General features: G+C 41.5%; 2 protein-coding genes and 1 long non-coding RNA gene across 3 annotated transcripts; all 3 read left to right on the plus strand.

Annotated features, from left to right (window-relative positions):
- Positions 1 to 413: 413 nt before the first annotated feature.
- LOC139132304 (uncharacterized) lies at positions 414 to 2,664 on the plus strand. Its single transcript, XM_070698694.1, has 3 exons — positions 414 to 551; positions 1,118 to 2,122; positions 2,197 to 2,664. The coding sequence occupies exons 1-3, from the start codon at positions 414 to 416 to the stop codon at positions 2,662 to 2,664; spliced, it is 1,611 nt and encodes a 536-aa protein (XP_070554795.1).
- A 510-nt stretch (positions 2,665 to 3,174) lies between these two features.
- On the plus strand, positions 3,175 to 3,972 carry LOC139132305 (uncharacterized). The gene has a single exon (XM_070698695.1). The coding sequence runs from the start codon at positions 3,175 to 3,177 to the stop codon at positions 3,970 to 3,972; it is 798 nt and encodes a 265-aa protein (XP_070554796.1).
- Positions 3,973 to 10,841: 6,869 nt separating this feature from the next.
- Positions 10,842 to 19,708, plus strand: LOC139131875 (uncharacterized). Its single transcript, XR_011552207.1, has 2 exons — positions 10,842 to 11,115; positions 19,095 to 19,708. It is a non-coding gene; the product is annotated as an uncharacterized lncRNA (long non-coding RNA).
- Positions 19,709 to 21,248: the final 1,540 nt, after the last annotated feature.

A 21,248-nucleotide genomic window follows, 5' to 3' on the forward strand; every position in this document is an offset into this window, starting at 1 on the left:
TTGACCACAGGGGGGAGCATGCATCGTCAGCAGCGCCCTCAACACAAGCAGTGAAGCTTCAGAAATATACTATCACGCCATTCTCAGGTGACTACAAGGATTGGTTACGCTTTTGGAATCAGTTTACCGTAGAGGTGATGGTTCTAATCTCGCTGAAATTAGTAAGTTTAATTACTTACTAGAGCTAGTGAAAGACAAACCAAAGGAGGATATCCTGGGGCTACCACATACCTCAGAGGGATACCAGGAAGCCAAAAGAATACTAGTCGAGACATATGGGAAGGACATTAAGGTGCACAAAGCCTTGATAAAGGAACTTGAGGAACTACCAGTAGTGACCAACATTCACAAGTTGCGTGACATTCACGACTTTTATAACAGGCTTGCCAGGATAGTTTCGCACTCTCACTACAATGGGGAAACTGACTACTGCACAAAGCTCAGTCTACACTTTGATGGACAAGCTTGGCCCAGTTCGAGAAGTCCTCGTACAGAAGGACGATGATTGGGAAGAGTGGGGTTTGGAACAGCTTGTTGAAAATCTAACGAAAGTATGTTGAGAGAAATCCCCTGAGAGTTGATGACAAGCTTATCACAGGGAGAAGAGATGATACAGCAAGACACACTTCATGGAGGAAAAAAGAAGAAAAGTTACTTCTTGGCAGTAATGGAGAGTCTAAACAAGGTCGCAAGATTAAATGTGTGTATTGCAGTTCAGAAGATCATTCGAGTAACAGCTGTATAAGTACTGGATGTGGCCACCAAGAGAGCAATACTGCGAAGAAACAGAATGTGTTTCAACTGTACAGGATTTGGTCATCTTGCAGTCAACTGTAGATCAAGGGGATGCAGGAACTGTAAAGGAAAGCATCATACATCAATTTGTGACAAAGGGAAATCAACGCTCGATGTGTCGGACAATACCAAAGTGGAAAAGGGATTGAGCTCAGTGATGGATCATGCCTCAGCATTACATGCCACTGTTATCGCCAAAGTTGGAAAGGAGAAAGTTCGAGTCATGTTTGACACAGGTGCAGGGAGTTCATACATATGTACAGACTTGATCACAAAATTGCGCTTGAAGCCATCGAAGACAGAACAACGTTGTATTTAACAGATGTACGGCACTGTAAGGAAGATTGTTGAGGTGTACAGTATCACATTACAGTCCTTAGCAGTTGATGGTTTCTCATTCAATGTGGAGTGTGTGAATGCTGAGAAAGATCTATTAACCTACCTGCCTAACCCAGGCATTCCTGCATTGAAGAAACAACATAGACGACTCAGTCGGTTACATTTCAGTGAGGAAGAGACAACTGATGTTTCAATGCCAGTTTACATTATCTTATGTGTCGCAGACTACCAGAGGATTCGCACGACAGAACCTCTAGTCCTTGGAACTCACCCAGATAAGGATCCAGGAGCCGAGTTCACGATGCTGGGTTGGACAATTTCTGGACGGCAGTCAGGGAGAGAGAGTCAGACAGAGAAACAGTTCTTTCTGAGATCCAGCCAAGAAGAATTTGAGAAGCTGTGCTCCCTGGATGTTCTTGGAATCAAAGACACAGATATAAAGGAAAGTGCAGCAATTCACGAAGAGTTCAAAAAACAGTTGAATAGGGCAGAGAGTGGATACTATGAAACAAAACTACCTTGGAAGGAAGATCATGTTCCACTTCCTACAAATAAGAGCTTGTGTACAGCTCGACTATACAGCACAACAAATAGACTAGAGAGAATTGGGAGATTAGAAGAGTACGACAAAATCATGAGAGAACAAATCAACATGGGAGTGATTGAGCCTGTACCAGCCAATCAAACGGGGGAGACAGTACATTATGTCCCACATCAAGCCGTCATTCGAGATAAAGCAGAAACAACAAAGATGAGAATAGTATATGACTGCTCAGCTAGAGCCAACATGAGAAGCCCTTCACTCAATGACTGCCTAGAGACAGGGCCACCGCTACAACCACTTTTGTTTGACATCATCGCAAGAAATCGCATGCGAAAGTTTTGCATCACAGGAGATATTCAGAAAGCTTTCCTGCAAATTAGAGTGCACGAACAAGACAGGGATGCCCTGCGAGTTTTGTGGTACAACAATCTACAAGATCGTGAGGTGACAGAGTACAGATTCACACGGGTTATCTTTGGAGCGACGTCAAGTCCTATATTCTCGGTGTAACATTGCAGAAGCACATTGAGGACTATGAACAGGAATATCCAGCAACAGTACACAGCTTGCTGGAAGATACATATGTTGACGATATTCAAGGTGGTGGAAACAAAGAAGATGATGTTGCGACTTTCAAGGCGGAGTCCACCAAAATACTGTCAGAGGGTGGTTTCAATCTTCACAAATGGCATAGCAACATCGATCACCTCAGCGCAGAGAACGACAAGAAGGAAGAAGATACTTACACAACAAGGTTTGTTGGCAACACATCTGGCAACGAGACAAAGATTTTAGGTATTCCATGGAACAAGGAGGAGGACACATTGACAATCAGTTTTGAATCATGCCAGAAGAGCAGTGAACCAATCACAAAAAGGAAGATGTTAGCTGATATCAACAGCATCTTTGACATACTTGGATGGAGTTCTCCAGTTACTATCACTGCGAAATTGATCTTCAGAATGGGATTAGGAAATTCCAGATGAAATTCGACGGAAATGGCAGAAGTGGATAAACAGCTTGCAGCGTACACCAACCATAACTGTACCACGCTGTGTGTTCACTGGCAACCCAACACATTATGAGATGCATGGATTTGCGGATGCAAGCAAGACTGCTGTTTGTGCTGCAATATACATCGTTGCGTATGAGAACTCAACACCGGTCAGCCAGAATCTACTCACAGCTAAAGCAAGAATTGCTCCTAAACATATGAGCATACAAAGGTTGGAGTTGATAGCTGCACATACCCAAGCCAAACTACAGAATAACGCAGCAATGCCTTGGCCAATTTCCCCATCACAGCTTGTCACAGTTGGGTAGACAGCACCACTGTTTTATACTGGTTGTCTAACCGTGGAGAATGGTCAACATTTGTGCGCAATCGGGTCAAGAAGATTGGCGAGCTGACAGAGTCTAAGTGGAGATATGTGCCAACAGCAGAAAATCCAAGCGACCTTGGAACTAGAGGGTCAGCACCAAGTCGACTCGGGACGATGTGGTTTCAAGGGCCAAGCTGGCTCTCAAGAGAAGGTGACAGACCAGTTCAACCAGAGATTTCAGAGTCAGAGGGAGTCAAGTCAGAGAAAAAGTCAACGAAGAAAAGAGAAGTGATGCTTCTACTGGAAGATGCAACTCAGAATGACACGAAAGCATGGTCACAAGAGCTTCTGAGCAAGTTCAAATTCTGGAAGCTTCTACGCATAACGTCATATATGAAGCGTTTCATAGATGGCTGTAAGGGGATGAGACGAGTGGGACCACTCACTAAATCAGAGATCACAGCATCAGAGAAGGTATGGATCCACATAACACAGCAAACAAACGACATGACTTCAGATGTCACATTAGCAGCAGATGAAGATGGAATACTGAGGTGTCATGGCAGAGTTCCAGGTTACAACCCTATCTTCATCCCAAGAAGATCTGCCCTGGCAAGACGTATCATTGAGCACTGCCATCTTCAGACATTGCACGGGGGAGTTGCAACAACAATGAGTAAGGTCAGAGAGAAATACTGGATCCCAAAGCTACGATCCATAGTCAAATCTATACGACATGAATGCAGCTACTGTGCGAAGTATCGTGCAAAGGTGTTGGATGCTCCAGCTACATCGGCCTTGCCCACCTACAGAACGGAATTCACTGAGCCATTCGATGTGACAGGTGTGGACTTTGCAGGGCCACTCATGTACAAATCAGAAAAGCATGAGACCAGAAAGGCTTACATTGCCCTCTTCACGTGTGTCAGCACTAGAGCTGTGCATCTCAAGCTTTGCGAGACCTGTCTGTAAATGAATTCAAGCGACAGTTGAAGGAGTTTGTTGCACGGAGAGGATCACCAAGTGTCATGGTGAGCGACAACGCCAAGACCTTCATCGCGACCAAACGATGGTTGTCAACATTACAAAAGGATGAAGATTTGTTCAACTATTTGACAACACATAACATAGAGTGGAAATTCAACATGTCACGTTCTCCATGGTGGGGTGGATTCTTTGAACGACTCATCGGCATCATGAAGAGAAGTCTGTCGAAAGCTATAGAAGAGCGCTACTGAAATTTGAAGAGCTCGAGAAGTTCTACTCGATGTGGAGACGTTCATGAACAACAGACCATTGTGCTATATGGAAGAAAACTTCGAGCAAGTAGTGATCACCCCAAACCTGCTGTTGCGTGGACAACCAGCGCGGTTTCTGGAGGAGAGCATCAATGACATGGATGACTCGAGAGATGTGATGAGTAAACGGCTGAAGTACTTACGATCCTGCAGAGAGAACGTTCGTAAACGTTGGTTGAATGAATACCTTCACGCCTTGCAGGAACGTTGCAGTAAGAGAGTTGAAGCAAAGGATCAGGAGTTACCAAGAAAGAACTCGATTGTTCTACTCAAGGACACGACCAAGAATCGAGCAAATTGGAAGATAGGACGGATTGTAGACAACATAGTGGGTAAGGATGGAGTGATAAGAGGATACAAGATCCGGACAGGCAGTGGCTATGTTGTTGAGAGGCCACTCCAGTTGGTGTGTGATCTGGAAGTCAGCGGAACTAACGACGCAACAGGGGTCTGGCACTATAGCTGAACCAGAAGCTGACCCTGTGATTAACCAGACATGCACTTCAGCTGATGAAGAGGAAAGATCTCAAACCAACCAAGAGTTGAGACGCCCTGCTCGGCGAGCAAAGACTGCTGCGGTAGATCGCCTAGTTGGTGTCAATGCTAACGAGAATGAGGACGATTAGGAAACCTCTATATTAAAGTAAAAGTAACTTTAATAGGGGAGGTGTGGAAAACCTACCGACTTTATTATTGTTGTTGTTTAGACCAAACTTAATTCTGTTTATTGTTGTTTGCCGCGTTTATTTTGATTCCGGAAATTTGGCAAAATATGACATACTACAGTCGATGCTTTGAACACTTACTGCGCATGACATAAAAACTTCGCTCAACAGAGACTTTTCTAGAGCTTGAGAATCTACGTACAGGCGATGGCTGAACTTTGACCGAAATGCCCATTTTTCAGGACACTCATCAATGTGCGTGTACTACCGGTATGATTTATTTGCGCGGACTGTGTTAACATGGACATATTTGTCACAAAGTTTCCGGCAACAGTTGGTTCATAGTTTAATTTATTCGTGTTATTTTGTCGTGATTCTGGGGTTAAATTCTCATTACTACCAGATTTCGCATCAGGCTTTTTAAAACCTACATTGGCAACGCACATGGATGCGGCGTGCTGCTCTGTACCGTGAGTTTAAAAGTAATAAACCAATGTTCTATTGTTGATCGAGAACTGTGAGTTTCTTCAGTGTCACTGGGAATGATCGGCGGCCAATATCTCTACACTAAATATTCTCCACACAATTCTTTGGATGTGTAAGTCGATTTTGAAAGCGATAGAAGGATCGAGTGGTGTTGAAAAAAATCGTGCATAAAATTAGCATAAATTAAGCGTCCATGCCAGATAACATGGGGTTGCTCGAGTATAAGCCCCTCCCTAGTTTTACCGCTGTTTAGTGTTGCCGAACCGGGGGCTTATACTCGGACGAGTACGGTATATAGAAATAATAACGCGAATAATGATAGGTTCAATTCCCGTGAAAATCTCACCATAAGGGTATTTTGGGTCGAAAAGACCAAATATGATATCGATTTCACTGCCCAATGTTTCCATGGTAACCATTTTAGGGGTTGAAAATTTCAGTTTTTCTAATATCCAATGAAAAGTTACTTTGATTGATATGAAAATTATCTAGCGGGGGGGGGGGAGTTCGGGTCAGAGAACACAAAAACCAGACTTATTTTAATGTTTTGAGTTGCCATGGTAACTATTCTGGGATTGAAAATGTTACTTTTTCCCTAATTCCTATTAAAGAACTATTGATTGATGTAAAAATTGATAATAAGGGTTTTTCTGCTTAGCACACCAAAAAAATCACACTCATTTTAATGTGAGATGTTTCCATGGCAACCATTCAGGAGTAAAAATTACAAGTTTTTCAAAGATTCCATCTAAAATCCAGGAATCAACAGAATGTGTTATATCAAAGAGATATTTTGGGTTAGAAAGACCAAATATCCAGTGTAAAAATCCAGTAATCAACAGAAATATTATACCAAAGGGTTATTTTGGGCTAGAAAGACAAAATATGATATCCATTTTTACTGCCCTGTGTTTCCATAGTAACCTATTTGCGTTTTAAAATTTCAATTTTTTTTCCCAAGTCCATTAAAAGTAATCCCAGTTACTATGCAAATGCTCTCCTAAATGTATTTATAACAGCATGAACTCCATGTTCATTTTCGTTTTATGTTGCCATAGTAACCATTTCGGTAACCACAGTTTTTTTATTTCAAACCATAGACCCTCGAGAGGGTCTATCTTAAAACATAATTCACTGTTTTTTATTTATTTTATGGATTTCAAAGTAACAACTTTTGTTCAATAATAATAATAATAATTGTAATTTCTTTGCCTTCATTCTAGAAAGAATAATAAAGATAATGTATATTGGGGCCATTTTGGTCAAAATTATGTTTTCCATTAATTTTAGTGTGTTAGAATTAATTTTACATAGACCAGAAATAATTTTTCAAGCATTTTTAATTGTGTTTCATGCAGTCATCCCAAATAAGTGTTATATAGTATATTACTAACTTATTATGCATTTACCGAATTAAGTTTATGCCTTCAAATTAATTTTATGTGCTGAAATTAATTCTACTAGTATCCGAACCCAATCCTCCTTATCACCCAATGTACCATTTTATCATATACCCATGCCCATATTCTTACATCCCAGTGACGTTCAACGTAAAATATCAGTAGTTAATGAGATGGTATAGACCACTTTGGAAGTTAGGGGGCCCTATTACTGTCATGGCCGACTGGTAGAAACGTACGTCTCCTGGGTGATGAGAAAAAGACCCCCTAGCCTAGTGAAAATTGACATAGATCACTTTGGAAAGATATAGACCACTTTTTTGCCTGGGCTTATAGATCAATTTTAAAAAGATAAAAAACACTTAAAAATATATAGATCACTTTTAAAAAGATATAGATCACTTTTAAAAAGATATAGATCACTTTTAAAAAGATATAGACCACTTTTTGCCTGGGCTTATAGATCACTTTTAAAAAGATAAAGATCACTTTTAAAAAGATATAGATCACTGTCATGGCCGGCGGGTACAAACGCACGTCTCCTAGGTGATGAAAAGACCCCCTAACCTAGTGAAAATAGATGGGCTCGATCACTCTGTGCAAGGGCCAGGCCTGTATACGAGTGTTTTTTTGGGGTCTTTTTCGCGGAGCGGGCAAAACTTGGAGTTGAACAAGAAATGTAGGAATGTGGCACATAGGTTATTTGCTTCAGAAGTTGAAAAACTTGGGAAAGTAGCGCACTACCTGCCCCTGACTTGATGAAGATAAATCCTATGGCTGCTTTTGGAGCTTATTCACAGCAGGGTAGTGATGTACACCGTACGTACGGCAGTCACATTGGATACGAGCGAGTCTTCCCGACTTTGCTGCAGATAACAGGGAACAATTGACATTCTTTGCAGTCAGCATGGACGATAAGATGTCAAGAGATAATGTGGTAAGTTCATTTGCTATATATTTAATTAATTTTCATTTTCTTCGATCTAATACATGTATTTTTGTTCTATGTTGATATGCAGTATCGACCCGACCTGGCTTCGTCTATCAAACAAGCGGGGAGGGGGCGCCGGGGCATGTACATTCATGATTTCAACAGCTGTATTGATATATTATCATTCTGTAACATTCGATAAAGGAGTAGGTAGTATGAGAAATGTGAAATTTTGCCTTTAAAATGTAAACTAAAGGAGCGATGCCGTACATAATGTTTAATGTTATACTTTTTCAAGTTCAATGAATCAAATCTGTAAATTTTAAAGAGAACTGACATATCCATTACGGTAGTCGATAGAATAACATCGTTTTTCAAGCACTAGAAGTAACGCGAGTGATACCGTCCATGTGTACTTGAGACCCGCGAGATAATAATATTATATGTTTGTGTTCGATCGCCCGGCACTCGCATAAATCGTGGAGTGAAAAAAAGTGATTATTTCTTAAGTACGGTACTAATTTTTATCCACTCCTTGCCTTCTCAAAAGAATAGCAGTGAATCCTATTCATCGACGATGATTTAGAGTGAAAATTGATGTAAGCAAGAGTGTTTTAAACCGCCGATTTTCATGGAAAGAAAATGGTGGATTTTGTCGATCTGCAGTGCATGCAATGCAGTCGATTGCCCGCTGCCAAAATCAGAAGATAACCCAGCATAGAACAAAACATGCAAAAGGTAACCTGTCAATCATCCAGGGGTCCCTGCGAAATTGTTACAATGTTTCAGTTGTTCCATTCGACATCGACCCAGCTGCTGACATCGCGATCGTTCTGCACTGGGACTTATGCCGAGTTTGTTTACAACTAACTAAAAGGCCTCTGTCGGGCTATCTTTCCACTTCTGCAATTCTGTGTCCATATAAATTGATAACCATTTCAGTCGGATTGAAAGTTAGAAGTCACTCACAATCTGCAGTATCTGTTCAACCCGTGAAACAGTGATAGTTTGTATTCAACACCAACGTCACCGTCGTTTTGGTTACACGTACACCACGGTCCCTCTAGAGGGACCGATCGTGTGGTTACTTGTCCACCAATGCCTCTTAAATACCCTTAGGCTTATAAAACAACTGCATTTACCATAATGACAGGAAAACAAAATTAATGAAATATCACAGAAGTAGCACTGGTGACGCTTAAAATGTTTATTTCGGTGGTTAAACTGTTGGCGTATAACCACTCCCGTGATGTGATTCTACAGGTCATGCCATGTACTACAGTATACATCACACACACTGCGCCGATGGGGCTAAGCTACAGGTCCGGAGCTAATCGATGTGCAGGCTAGGTCGAAGTCAATGTTCTGTTTTCTATACCTTTGATGGTGCATATATGAGAAAGTCTGACCTATTTTGAAAATCGGGTCCTGTATCGATTTGTGATGTGAAGTTATCGCGGCGATGTTGAAACTTTACATATACAACGATTCCTTTTGATAAACATGCGGAACAGCACCGCGCGCAGCGAACCTGTATGATCTTGGGCTAAAAGAAAGGGGGACGCCGCTTAAAAAAGAAAAATAAATCTGCCCTCTTCTAATCTTACTGTTGTGTAGAGGACATGTCCAGGAATTTGTCCAGGAATTTTCTAAACTGCTTTAAGAAAGTAAATGGAAGCTGTGCATGGGCTACAACTGGAAGCACATACTTTGTAAACCGACGCAATGCGTCACATACACGCGACTAGGTCAATGTCAAGCAAGGGAGAGAGACTTGTAACAATTTTTTTGATCGACAGTCACTCCGTGTGCATGATCGGAACTTTCTATGCACAAAGTCCGCGTTGTATGCTGTATCCGAGTCTATTGTTTATTATGGTGGTCGGCCGGGGCAATCGAAATCGGCCGCTGTTTTGATGTCATTTCAAACTCTCCTATCTGATCTACCGTCTGGTTTTAAATGTTCACAAACTTCGTTTGTTTCTTAAAATTGAATATGTTATCCTGATAAGTGATAAACTGTACAATAATAATTTCTTTAACAAGTTACAATGTCAGACGTAATTTTTTTTTTCACGCAAAGTAGTAAGCAATAAGCAAACGCCTATCTGCCCAGTTTTTACTTTGTTCTGCGTTGAGTTCAAAGTTCATTGACTTTAGCACCACATGTAAGGTGTCACTGAACCACAAAGAAATTATGCCACGGTGTTTTGAATGAGACCTTGCGTAGTTTAAAAGCAATTCCTACTATATCACCTTATTTATACTTGTTTTAAATTCTGTTTCAGACCTGTGTTCCTAAGGTAAAAAAAACAAACAAACCCCCCCCCCCAAAAAAAAAACACCATGAGTATGATGATAACTGTGAAAGTTAAAATAAAGTGACTAATCAAACAAAAAATCTAAGAGTTGATCGTTTCACAATATTCTTTCCCGTCAATGAACAAGAGCTTCAAACAAATCACACCCACTAATGTAAATTGCAAGCAAATTTATATAAAACACACACAACAACAAAATTTATATAAACACACACAACATTATATATACAATACTTTACATTTATATTGTGCTATTATTTGTATTCAGTATTGTTTGCTTGCTTTAAGTGTTACAAGCACCTTCACTAAATTTGACATAAATTTTTATTATGCAGTGCCATATTTTTATTTATAATGTCGATGGATTTTTAAAGAGAAAATCACCTCACTGTTACCCTCCACTATACTTATACAGAACCATGGGGGGAGGGGAGTTAATCACATAATCTGGTGCAGATTGAGATTTATTTTCCCATGCATTCAGCTGTTTAACTCTCCGTGAATCTCATTACAATCTTCTGATAATTTATCTTCTTTTCAGGTGGCTGTTGATTCTAATCTGTTGATCGCCAAGAATAAAGTGCTTAACTAGGTATAAAACACGTGAGACTTTCATCATTAGAAAACCATCCCTAGGTTGACGCCAGTGAAATAATCATGTCTCAAGGAACGTACAGGTGACCATCTACTCCACCCCACACCGACCCGTCCTCCTTGCAGAATGCATTGTTACGGTCAAAATCAACATCCCCTTATTTGGCCATAGTTCAAATTCAAAGTCATGAGTCACCATCAACTTCCGTCCTTAAATGTTTATCTTTTGTATTACGCACTGCGCACATGCAGCCATTCCAAGCGTGCTTTTAGACACTTTAAGTTAGACCTTCAGAGAGTGGACATGTCTCTGAAAGTGACCGGCTATAGTTCTCGCCAAGATTGCTTGTAAAGACCATTTTGATGAAACAGCTTTGAACCTGTTGATGCGATAGTCTTATACAACCCTACACAAAATCGGTAAGCAATTCAGTTGATTCTTTTGTGACTTTAAAGCAAACATTCTTGAAGGAACATTGAATAGCCTTATTCCATTGTGAGACTCTGAGAGCACATGTGCCTAACAAAAGGCCAAGGACCTTATTGAAGTATGCGAACAATGAATGCTATAATGGACACATTCAAGTTGGACTCTGATTACGTTTATAGTACAAAGATTAAGTGATTGTATTCTTATGCATCTTTGAGTTAGTGATTGTTTCAAAGCAGCTAATTGTTCATTAAGTCAGGGTTGCTTTTATGCAAATGAGATCTTGTCAACGAAAGTAAACGTTCAGTCACCGTTAGAGGGCGTTTACTGAGGTGGGTCACGTGACCACCCCACCTATTATGACCTTTGACCCCTGAGTCATCTTAGAGGGAGTATTACTTCCTGTTAGTTACTTCCCGTTTCTAATTTCCTGTGTCATAGAGTGTATTTACTTCCTGGTCAAAGAGAGTATTTACTTCCTGTGTCATAGTGTGAACGTAGCTTAGTTCTCACTTCCTGTATCCTTTTGTTTTGATTTGTTTTCAGTTAATCGTTCCAAACGTTCCCAAACGTTCTCAACGTTTGTAGTACCAGCATTCTACTCAGAGAATTTGTTGTTCTCAGTCTGGAAGACATGCCTATATTCGAATAAACCACGTGAAACTTAGATCGGATATTTGCTTCGTCTTATTTAGAGGGAACGCATTACGGAATATCAGTTGTAGACGACTATTGCATAGTAGTTGCAGACAAATAATTTTGAGTCTTAAGGAATTTGTTTGCGCGCTACATTTCTCATTAACGATTTTGCATCGGACTTGTGATATTCACCTAAGTCAAACCATGGAAGACGAAGAAAAGAAATCAAGCACTTCGTCACCGGAAAAGGAATTGCAAGAACCCAGGCGTAGCGGCCGTGACAGAACACTGTCCGAAAAAGGACTTAAATATGAGTTATCTACTAAGGTGGCTTCTTAGAGAAAACAGCGAGTTCACTAACCCAAAAGTCCACGAAAATACAAGACCTCATCGCTGATAAGGCAGACCTATTCACAGTCAAACTGAAGTTTGAAGTGTGGAAGGAGCTGCATGAAGTCTTTGCAGACACGGGCTATGAATACGAAAGTTTACTCCCAAAGGATCAGGTGCCAGACGAACGCCTTCGTTGGCTGGCCGATGTCGAAGACGTTTTGGGACCTTCTTTAAAGACACCACTGCATGGTTGAGCGAACAAGAAGCGAAGCCAGCACCAATTGCGAACCCACACCAATTCACCCACAAGAGGATGTAGGACCAGAAGATAGTGTCTCTCAAGTCGGCACACCGAAGCCGTCTGTAGTTGGCAGCCAGAGTGGGGTCAGCCATCATACGAGCCACAGTGCACTCTCAGCCACCAAACTAGCAGACGAAAGGGAAAAGGCTGAACTGTTGGCAATGTCAGCCAAGCTCAAGAAGAAGCAAGAAATTGAGCGTGCTAAGTATAAGCTTCAACTCCAAGAACACCGGGAGAGGCAAGAAATGGAGCGGGCCATGGCAAGACATGAGCTTCAACTCAAGGAGGAGCAACATGAACTTGACACAAAGATTGCCGTAGCCGATGCCAGAGCTAGATCTCTGAATAAGTTTTTTGGTGACGAATTCGAGGACGACATCTCCATCAACATTAAGACTGAACCACTGGAGGACAAGTCCATTGTGTCCAGAACAAAACCACAAAAGACCACAACACCAGGACAAGTGTATAAGGAGAAAACTCCTACAATAGAAAGGGAGAATGACAGTGAGGCGGATGATTTAGAAGAAGAAGTCAGTGTAGCAGCTTCCAGAATTTCCACCAGAAGCAGTGGCAGTAACATGAGTAAGACGATGCGTGACTCTGCACAGTGGGCCATGATCAGAGCAATAAAGAAAATGTCCACAGTGATAAAGAAGTTTGACGGTAACATCATGGAGTACAGATCATTCATAGATGAGTTCGAGACCAAACTAGTACCGACTGCCGAAGATGATAAAGATAAACTCACTCTGCTGAGACAGTTTACGGAAGGCACAGCCCATGAAATAGTTCAAGGGTATGCGGGTATAGATGCAAGTGAAGCATATCAGGGTGCCATGGAGGAGCTGGAAGAGCGCTATGGTGATCCACACAAGATAGCCAACGCCTACCTGAGGAAGTCTTGGACTGCCTCTAATCAGCCAGACAACGTTGCCTCATTAGACAAGTTCGCCATCTTCTTGAATCGATGTAAGACAGCAACCCGATGTGTTGATGGCCTAGAAATACTAGAACATTCAGAAAATATGAAACGGATCGTCAAGAAGCTTCCTTACTTTATTCAAGATTCTTGGAGTAAACGCACAGCGAAGTTATGCAAAGCCAAGAAAAGAGTAAGATTTGAAGACTTTGTTGATCTGGTGAAGTCTGGAGCAGGCAGACTGTCATGCCTGGACTACAGCAGACAAGCAATGGCTAGTCTCAACAACCCGGTGAAAAAGAAGAAAGGCACAGACAAAGTGGAACAATCTTTCGCCACTAGCGTTCTAAGCACAGACACAAAGGTGAACCAAGGGAGCAAGAAGAGCAACACTTCGACCTCCAAACCACACAAGGCTCAACGGAAACCATGAATGCACTGCCAAGATAACAATGATTCTTTCGACAGTTGCAAACAATTGATTGCAGCCAGTCAAGAAGATACTGTTAACTTCCTGAGAAACCAAGGTGTATGTTTTGGCTGTCTGAAACCTGGTCATCGGAGTAAGCAATGCAAGCAGAAAGCTAAATGCTCCAAATGCCAAGGAAAACACCCAACAGTGCTACATCAGGATTGTCGACCGACAACTGATAAAGATGAGAATTCAAAGAGACCAGTACAGACGGAGAGTGTCACAGTACACTGCACCATGGCAGAGGTGGACCAAGTACAGTCCTTTATGGGGACCGGTGGTCAAGACGATGACACCGGTGGTGATGATGATAACTGCAAGGTCCTGCTGACTATTATCCCTGTCAAGGTGAAGTTGAAAGGCTCAAATAGAATGGTACAGACTTATGCCTTTCTGGATACAGGTAGTGTCATATCATTCTGCACAGAAGCGTTACAGAGAAAACTTGGAGCCATAGGCAGAAAGACAAAGCTGACGGTAAATACAGTGAATGGCTTAGGCAGCCACACCTGCGACAAAGTCACGGGCATAGAAGTTTACAACCTAGACTGTTCAGAGCCACAGGTAGAGCTGAAAACAGTATACACTAAACCAGAGATAGGCGTCTCTGAAGACTACATTCCCCGCCAAGAGGATCTCATGAGATGGCCGCATTTGAAGAATATAAGGCTTCCAAGAATAGATGCCGAAATAGGACTGATGATAGGTACCGGAGAAACAGCAGTATTTACCCCTCTGGAAACAATACGTGGTCCGGACTCAACCCCTCACGCATGCAGAACACGCGTAGGATGGATCCCCTGGCACGTAGTCAGATTGAACGAACAAGGGCAACATCCTCCCAGCTACAGAACAGAAGTTGTGGCCGTAGAGGATATGGAAGAATTGGATAAACTAGACAGGTTAGTGCGACATTCCATTGACCTTGATTTTCCTGAGCGCATGATAGATGACAAAAGGGAACACTCCCAAGAAGACAAGAAGTTCATGCAGAAAGTAAAGGAAACCATTGAGCTAGTAGACGGACACTACAAAATGGGACTTCCATTCAAAACTGAAAGAGTTCGACTACCCGACAACCAGCAGTATGCCTTACAACGTTTTAAAGGCCTTGAAAGAAAGTTGAGAAACAACCCAAAGTTCCATGCCGACTACCAGAAGTTCATGACAGACATAATTGAGAAGGGATACGCAATACAAGTCCCTAACGACGAGTTAGATCGAGACGACGGAAAGGTATGGTATATACCCCACCATGGAGTATATCATCCGAAGAAACCAGAGAAGATCCGCGTTGTCTTTGACTGTTCAGCAAAGTTCCAAGGTGTGTCGTTGAACAACCTATTACTACAAGGGCCGGATCTGACGAATAATCTACTAGGAGTGTTATTACGATTTCGACAGGAACCAATCGCTTTAATGGCAGACATAGAGGCTATGTTCCACCAGGTAAAGGTTAGAGAAGAGGACAGTGACTGTCTACGCTTCTATTGGTGGCCAGATGGAAACATAGAAAGCCCTCCAAGAGTCTATAAAATGATGGTTCACCTGTTCGGTGCAGTATCATCCCCGAGCTGCGCGAACACAGCACTACACAAGATGGCCGATGACAACAGCTACCTATTCAACAAGGAAGTTGTCAAAACAATAAAGAGAGACTTCTACGTAGATGATTGCCTCAAGTCGGTAGAAAATGCGAAGAAGGCAATCGAGTTGATGCAAGATCTGACTGCTGCTTGCAAGAAAGGCGGTTTCCGTCTAACAAAGTGGGTGAGCAACAGCCGTGAAGTATTGGAGACTATACCAAAAGAAGAAAGAGCTAAGGAAATCAAAGACCTGAAGCTGGAATACGACTGCCTACCAGTAGAGCGTGCCCTAGGTACTTCATGGTCGGTCGAGTCAGACACCATAGGATTCCAGATCAACATTGAAAGCCGGCCTCCAACGAGAAGAGGCATACTATCATTATCAGCTCAGTATACGATCCCATTGGACTCGCAGCTCCGTTCATCCTACCTGCAAGAATACTACTTCAAGACTTGTGTCGTAGAGGTATTGGCTGGGATGCAAAGATCAAAGAAGACGATCGCAAGAAATGGCTAAGATGGCTATCAGATCTTCCAAACTAGAAAACGTATCAACTCAGAGGTGCTACAAACCAGCAGACTTTGGCGAAGTCAAGGTACGTGAAATACATCACTTTTCTGATGCCAGTGAATATGGATACGGTGTTGCATCGTATATCAGACTCATAAATGAAAACAGAAGAATTCACTGCGCCTTCCTTATGGGAAAGCAAGGGTTGCACCACTGAAGAAAATTACCATCCCACGCCTGGAGCTGACAGCAGCTACAGTGGCCATGAGAATGAACAGAATGTTGGAGGAAGAACTCGACATTAAGAACGACAAGGTATACTTCTGGACAGACAGCACATCGGTGATTAAGTACTGCGCCAATGAAACATCCCGATTCCACACCTTCGTAGCCAACCGGATCACATTATACGTGAAGGTTCGGATAGTAAACAGTGGAAGTACGTCGACACAAAATCCAACCCAGCAGACGACACATCTAGGGACTAACGGTAGACAAGTTCCTGCAAAACAAAAGATGGCTGCGCGGACCAGATTTCCTGTGGAAACGAGAAAGTGAATGGCCTACACAACAGGACATCTCCAGAGCGCTATGTAATAAAGACCCAGAAGTCAAGCGGGAAGCATCCGTGTACAGCACCTTACTAGTAGAGCAAGAGTTTGGGGTAGAGAAGATCTTACTACGCTACTCCAGCATGATGAAACTAAGGAAAATAGTCGGATGGTTCCTGTTAGCGAAGAAAAACCTTCAAGATAAATGCCGCAAAAGAAAGGAAGGTGATGAAGACACCAGCGCAGAAACTAGCCAGAAGAGTTGTGAAACAACAATCCCACCTGTTTCACAAGAGAATCTGCAAAGGGCAGAAGATGCAATCATGAAGTACGTGCAGCGAAAGCATTTTCCAGATGAAATGGCACTCCTACAACGAAAGAAGCAAGTCAGGAGATACAGCCCATTATATAAGCTGGACCCAATTTTGGATAAAGGAATAATACGAGTTGGCGGACGCCTGGAACGTGCCTCAGTGTCACCAGACAGCAAGCACCCGATAGTGCTGCCTAAAGACTCACCAGTGTCAACAATCATACTCCAAGAAACCCACAAAGAAGTCGGACATCTTGGAAGGAACTCGATGCTGGCGAAGCTAAGAGAGAAATATTGGATTCTACGGGCGCCTACAGCAATCCGCAACCTCGTAACCAAATGTGTCATCTGTAGAAAATATAGAGCAAAAGTTTGTGAGCAGAAGATGTCAGACCTACCTAAGGACCGCATCACCCCTGAAGAGCCGCCATTTACTCGCACAGGTGTAGATTACTTCGGACCACTGGAGGTCAAACGTGGCCATGTCACTGAGAAGAGGTATGGAGCGATCTTCACATGTATGGCGACTCGTGCGGTACACTTAGAGGTAGCCTGCTCATTAGATACAGATTCGTGCATCAACGCCATCAGAAGATTCATAGCACAAAGAGGACAAGTTAGGTCCATCAGATCAGACAATGGGACTAACTTCGTCTCAGCCGACAAAGAGCTGAAGGAAAGTATCAGGAGATGGAACCAAGAGAAGATAGCTGAGATGCTCCACCAACAAGACATCAAATGGGAATTCAACCCCCCAGCAGGTTCCCACTTTGGAGGAGTATGGGAGCGTCACATCAGAACCATAAGGAAAATAATCTTTTCCTTGCTCAAAGAACAACCACTTCGCATGTCAGATGAAGCACTCCGAACGCTGTTCTGCGAAGTGGAAGCCATAATTAACAGCCAACCAATCACCAGGCTGTCAGAAGATCCGAACGATCTAGAGGCATTAACACCCAACCACCTGTTGATGCTGAAACCAAAACAGGCCCTGCCACCCGCTTGTTCCAGAAGAATGACAACTACGTACGCCGTCGATGGAGACAAGTGCAGTACCTGGCAGATATATTCTGGAAGAGATGGATGAAAGAATATCTCCCGTTGCTACAAGAGAGACAGAAGTGGCTCGAGATCAGAAGAACCTCAACGTTGGAGACGTGGTGTTGATCGTCGACAACACAGCGCCGAGGAACTCCTGGTCCATGGGCAGAATCACCGAAGTGATGAAGGACAAGAAGGGACTCGTCAGGTTTGCAGAAGTCAAGACCAGAGCGGCTACTCTACGACGTCCAGTGGATAAGTTGTGTGTGCTCCTGGAGGCCGACGCTATTGAAGATTCGTCTGAAGGACACAAGAACAGCTAAGAACTTTAATCTTTTTTATTAGTGATATATGAACAGTATATTATTCATGTTTGTTTAATTAGATTGAGTTTTGACCAGTTTAGAATATTGGATTTATAATTGTTCCGAGTCACATCTACACAATTAGGGGACCGGAATGTTACGGTCAAAATCAACATCCCCTTATTTGGCCATAGTTCAAATTCAAAGTCATGAGTCACCATCAACTTCCGTCCTTAAATGTTTATCTTTTGTATTACGCACTGCGCACATGCAGCCATTCCAAGCGTGCTTTTAGACACTTTAAGTTAGACCTTCAGAGAGTGGACATGTCTCTGAAAGTGACCGGCTATAGTTCTCGCCAAGATTGCTTGTAAGACCATTTTGATGAAACAGCTTTGAACCTGTTGATGCGATAGTCTTATACAACCCTACACAAAATCGGTAAGCAATTCAGTTGATTCTTTTGTGACTTTAAAGCAGACATTCTTGAAGGAACATTGAATAGCCTTATTCCTTGTGAGACTCTAAGAGCATGTGTGCCTAACAAAAGGCCAAGGACCTTATTGAAGTATGCGAACAATGAATGCTATAATGGACACATTCAAGTTGGACTCTGATTACGTTTATAGTACAAAGATTAAGTGATTGTATTCTTATGCATCTTTGAGTTAGTGATTGTTTCAAAGCAGCTAATTGTTCATTAAGTCAGGGTTGCTTTTATGCAAATGAGATTTTGTCAACGAAAGTAAACGTTCAGTCACCGTTAGAGGGCGTTTACTGAGGTGGGTCACGTGACCACCCCACCTATTATGACCTTTGACCCCTGAGTCATCTTAGAGGGAGTATTACTTCCTGTTAGTTACTTCCCGTTTCTAATTTCCTGTGTCATAGAGTGTATTTACTTCCTGGTCAAGAGAGTATTTACTTCCTGTGTCATAGTGTGAACGTAGCTTAGTTCTCACTTCCTGTATCCTTTTGTTTTGATTTGTTTTCAGTTAATCGTTCCCAAACGTTCCCAAACGTTCTCAACGTTTGTAGTACCAGCATTCTACTCAGAGAATTTGTTGTTCTCAGTCTGGAAGACATGCTTATATTCGAATTAACCATGTGAAACTTAGATCGGATATTTGCTTTGTCTTATTTAAGAGGGAACGCATTACGGAATATCAGTTGTAGACGACTATTGCATAGTAGTTGCAGACAAATAATTTTGAGTCTTAAGGAATTTGTTGCGCGCTACAATACTGTATCACTATCTGTGAAACATTCAACATCAAGTTTTTTTCGTCATGGACTATCATTTCTGCAAAAATACTTGACTCATATTTGGACATATTTGAAGGACATTTTCAAAGCTTGGGAGAATAACCGTTTTGTTCGTGAGAAGATACAATCAGTGACTGTGACACAACATTTCCTTGCTTCACAACTAAAATATGATACATCAGGAAAGTAATGTGGATCCATAGTAATATTTGTATGTTCCAACGCAGTCATCGAAGTATTCATGATGGAAATTTAGGTTAAATACCTGAAAGATACAGTAATTAATTGTCACTGAGAAACAATGCTTGGGTCACAGAGTAGGACATGGAATATTATTTGAAGATCAGTTGAAAGCAGAACTATGATTCAATACTTAGAAGGTACCTTTCAGGTTATGTTTTATTTCTGTCATCATGAAGAAATAAAGCAAACTGTATGAGGAATTATGTCAACTTGTGAAGTATGTGGTATCTCACCATGCACTTGGACAACCTTATTTCTATTACTTGTTTTTCTTTGCATTGAACCCCCCACCCCAACCCCACACAAGATCTTTTAAATATAGAGAAAATAAATACACTGCTAATCCTAAGTACCCAAAGCTTCCTTCTTTCATTGATATGATTTGGTTTGATATCCACATGTTTAGAAAAGGTCTGCAAGTACAGCTTCTGCTACTTAATAGCTTAATTATGAAAAAATATCACATTTTTGCATTCATACTATAGATTGAGTCCCCCTCCCTTTACCCAAAATTAATCCATAAGCTGAGTTGCAACGCTTATAGATTATGGCACAGATGCAACCATCATGAAGGTTTGTAGATTTCACTCAAACAAACAAAACATTTAATATGTAAATGTTTTTTATAGCCATGACATCTATGTAAAGTGCTATTCTTTCAAGTTATTCGAGGTTAATGTAATGAAGTGTAGTGAAATGTTTTCACAATTTTCATGTATATTCCAGCAATATACTGTATAATGTTTTAAAAGAATACTTTTTTCAAAACATCAATTCAGTAGATTTAAAACTGATCTTGCTTATAGGTAGTTTGACAATTTGAAAAAAAAATCTCCTGATCAATAGTTTTGCAAATGTATTCTAATCATTCTGTTTGTAAGACTTGTAGTTGTATATTTCAGGCACTTTTTATAGTCTACAAATGTATGTGATTCATATTTGCAAATGAAAACAAAGAGAGAAGAGGGTACATTTCCCCCTTCCCCCCCCCCCCCGTTTAAACTTCAAATATTGAATTTGAAATTGAACATGACAGATCAACAGTTTGTTTCGATTTTAAATTGCACCTTTCATGTCTTTTTACATGGTAAAAAAACAAACAGTTTCTGGTTAATATCTTTTGAAATGCAATAAACCAAGTCAATTTAGTTCATTTGAAATGATTCAGTGGTTGGTTTGAATTTATTTGTTGATGTTTGTGTGTAAACATGTGTTCAATGAGTAAGAATGTTCGTTTGTTTGTGTGCTTGTGTGCGTGTGTGTGGGTGTGTGTGTGTCTTCTTGTCCCGAAGGCCAAAAAGTGGGCCCTGCTGCCCCGAGGCCATCCAGGAAGATTGGTCTTTGTCGATGAGTGAGATCACACTTTCCCTGTTTATGGATATCCCTCCACCCATCTTTACCCTTTGAAGGCCCCTCAGCCCCTAGGGCCTTATTTTGCCCTCCCTCTGTCAGGAAATGAGAACATCCTTGTTTTGTTGTTGTTGTTGTTGTTGTTGTTGTTGTTGTTGTTGTTGTATGCCCCCCTGACATTCCAAATAGTGAAACAGCAATGAATTATTTTAGATTTCCTCTTTTAACGTGGGTGCAGTTTTTTCAAATTAAATCAAAGACATGCTCTGCAAGACAAATATATCTATTTA

Source organism: Ptychodera flava, chromosome 4 (assembly GCF_041260155.1).
Source record: "Ptychodera flava strain L36383 chromosome 4, AS_Pfla_20210202, whole genome shotgun sequence".
Taxonomy (NCBI): domain Eukaryota; kingdom Metazoa; phylum Hemichordata; class Enteropneusta; family Ptychoderidae; genus Ptychodera; species Ptychodera flava.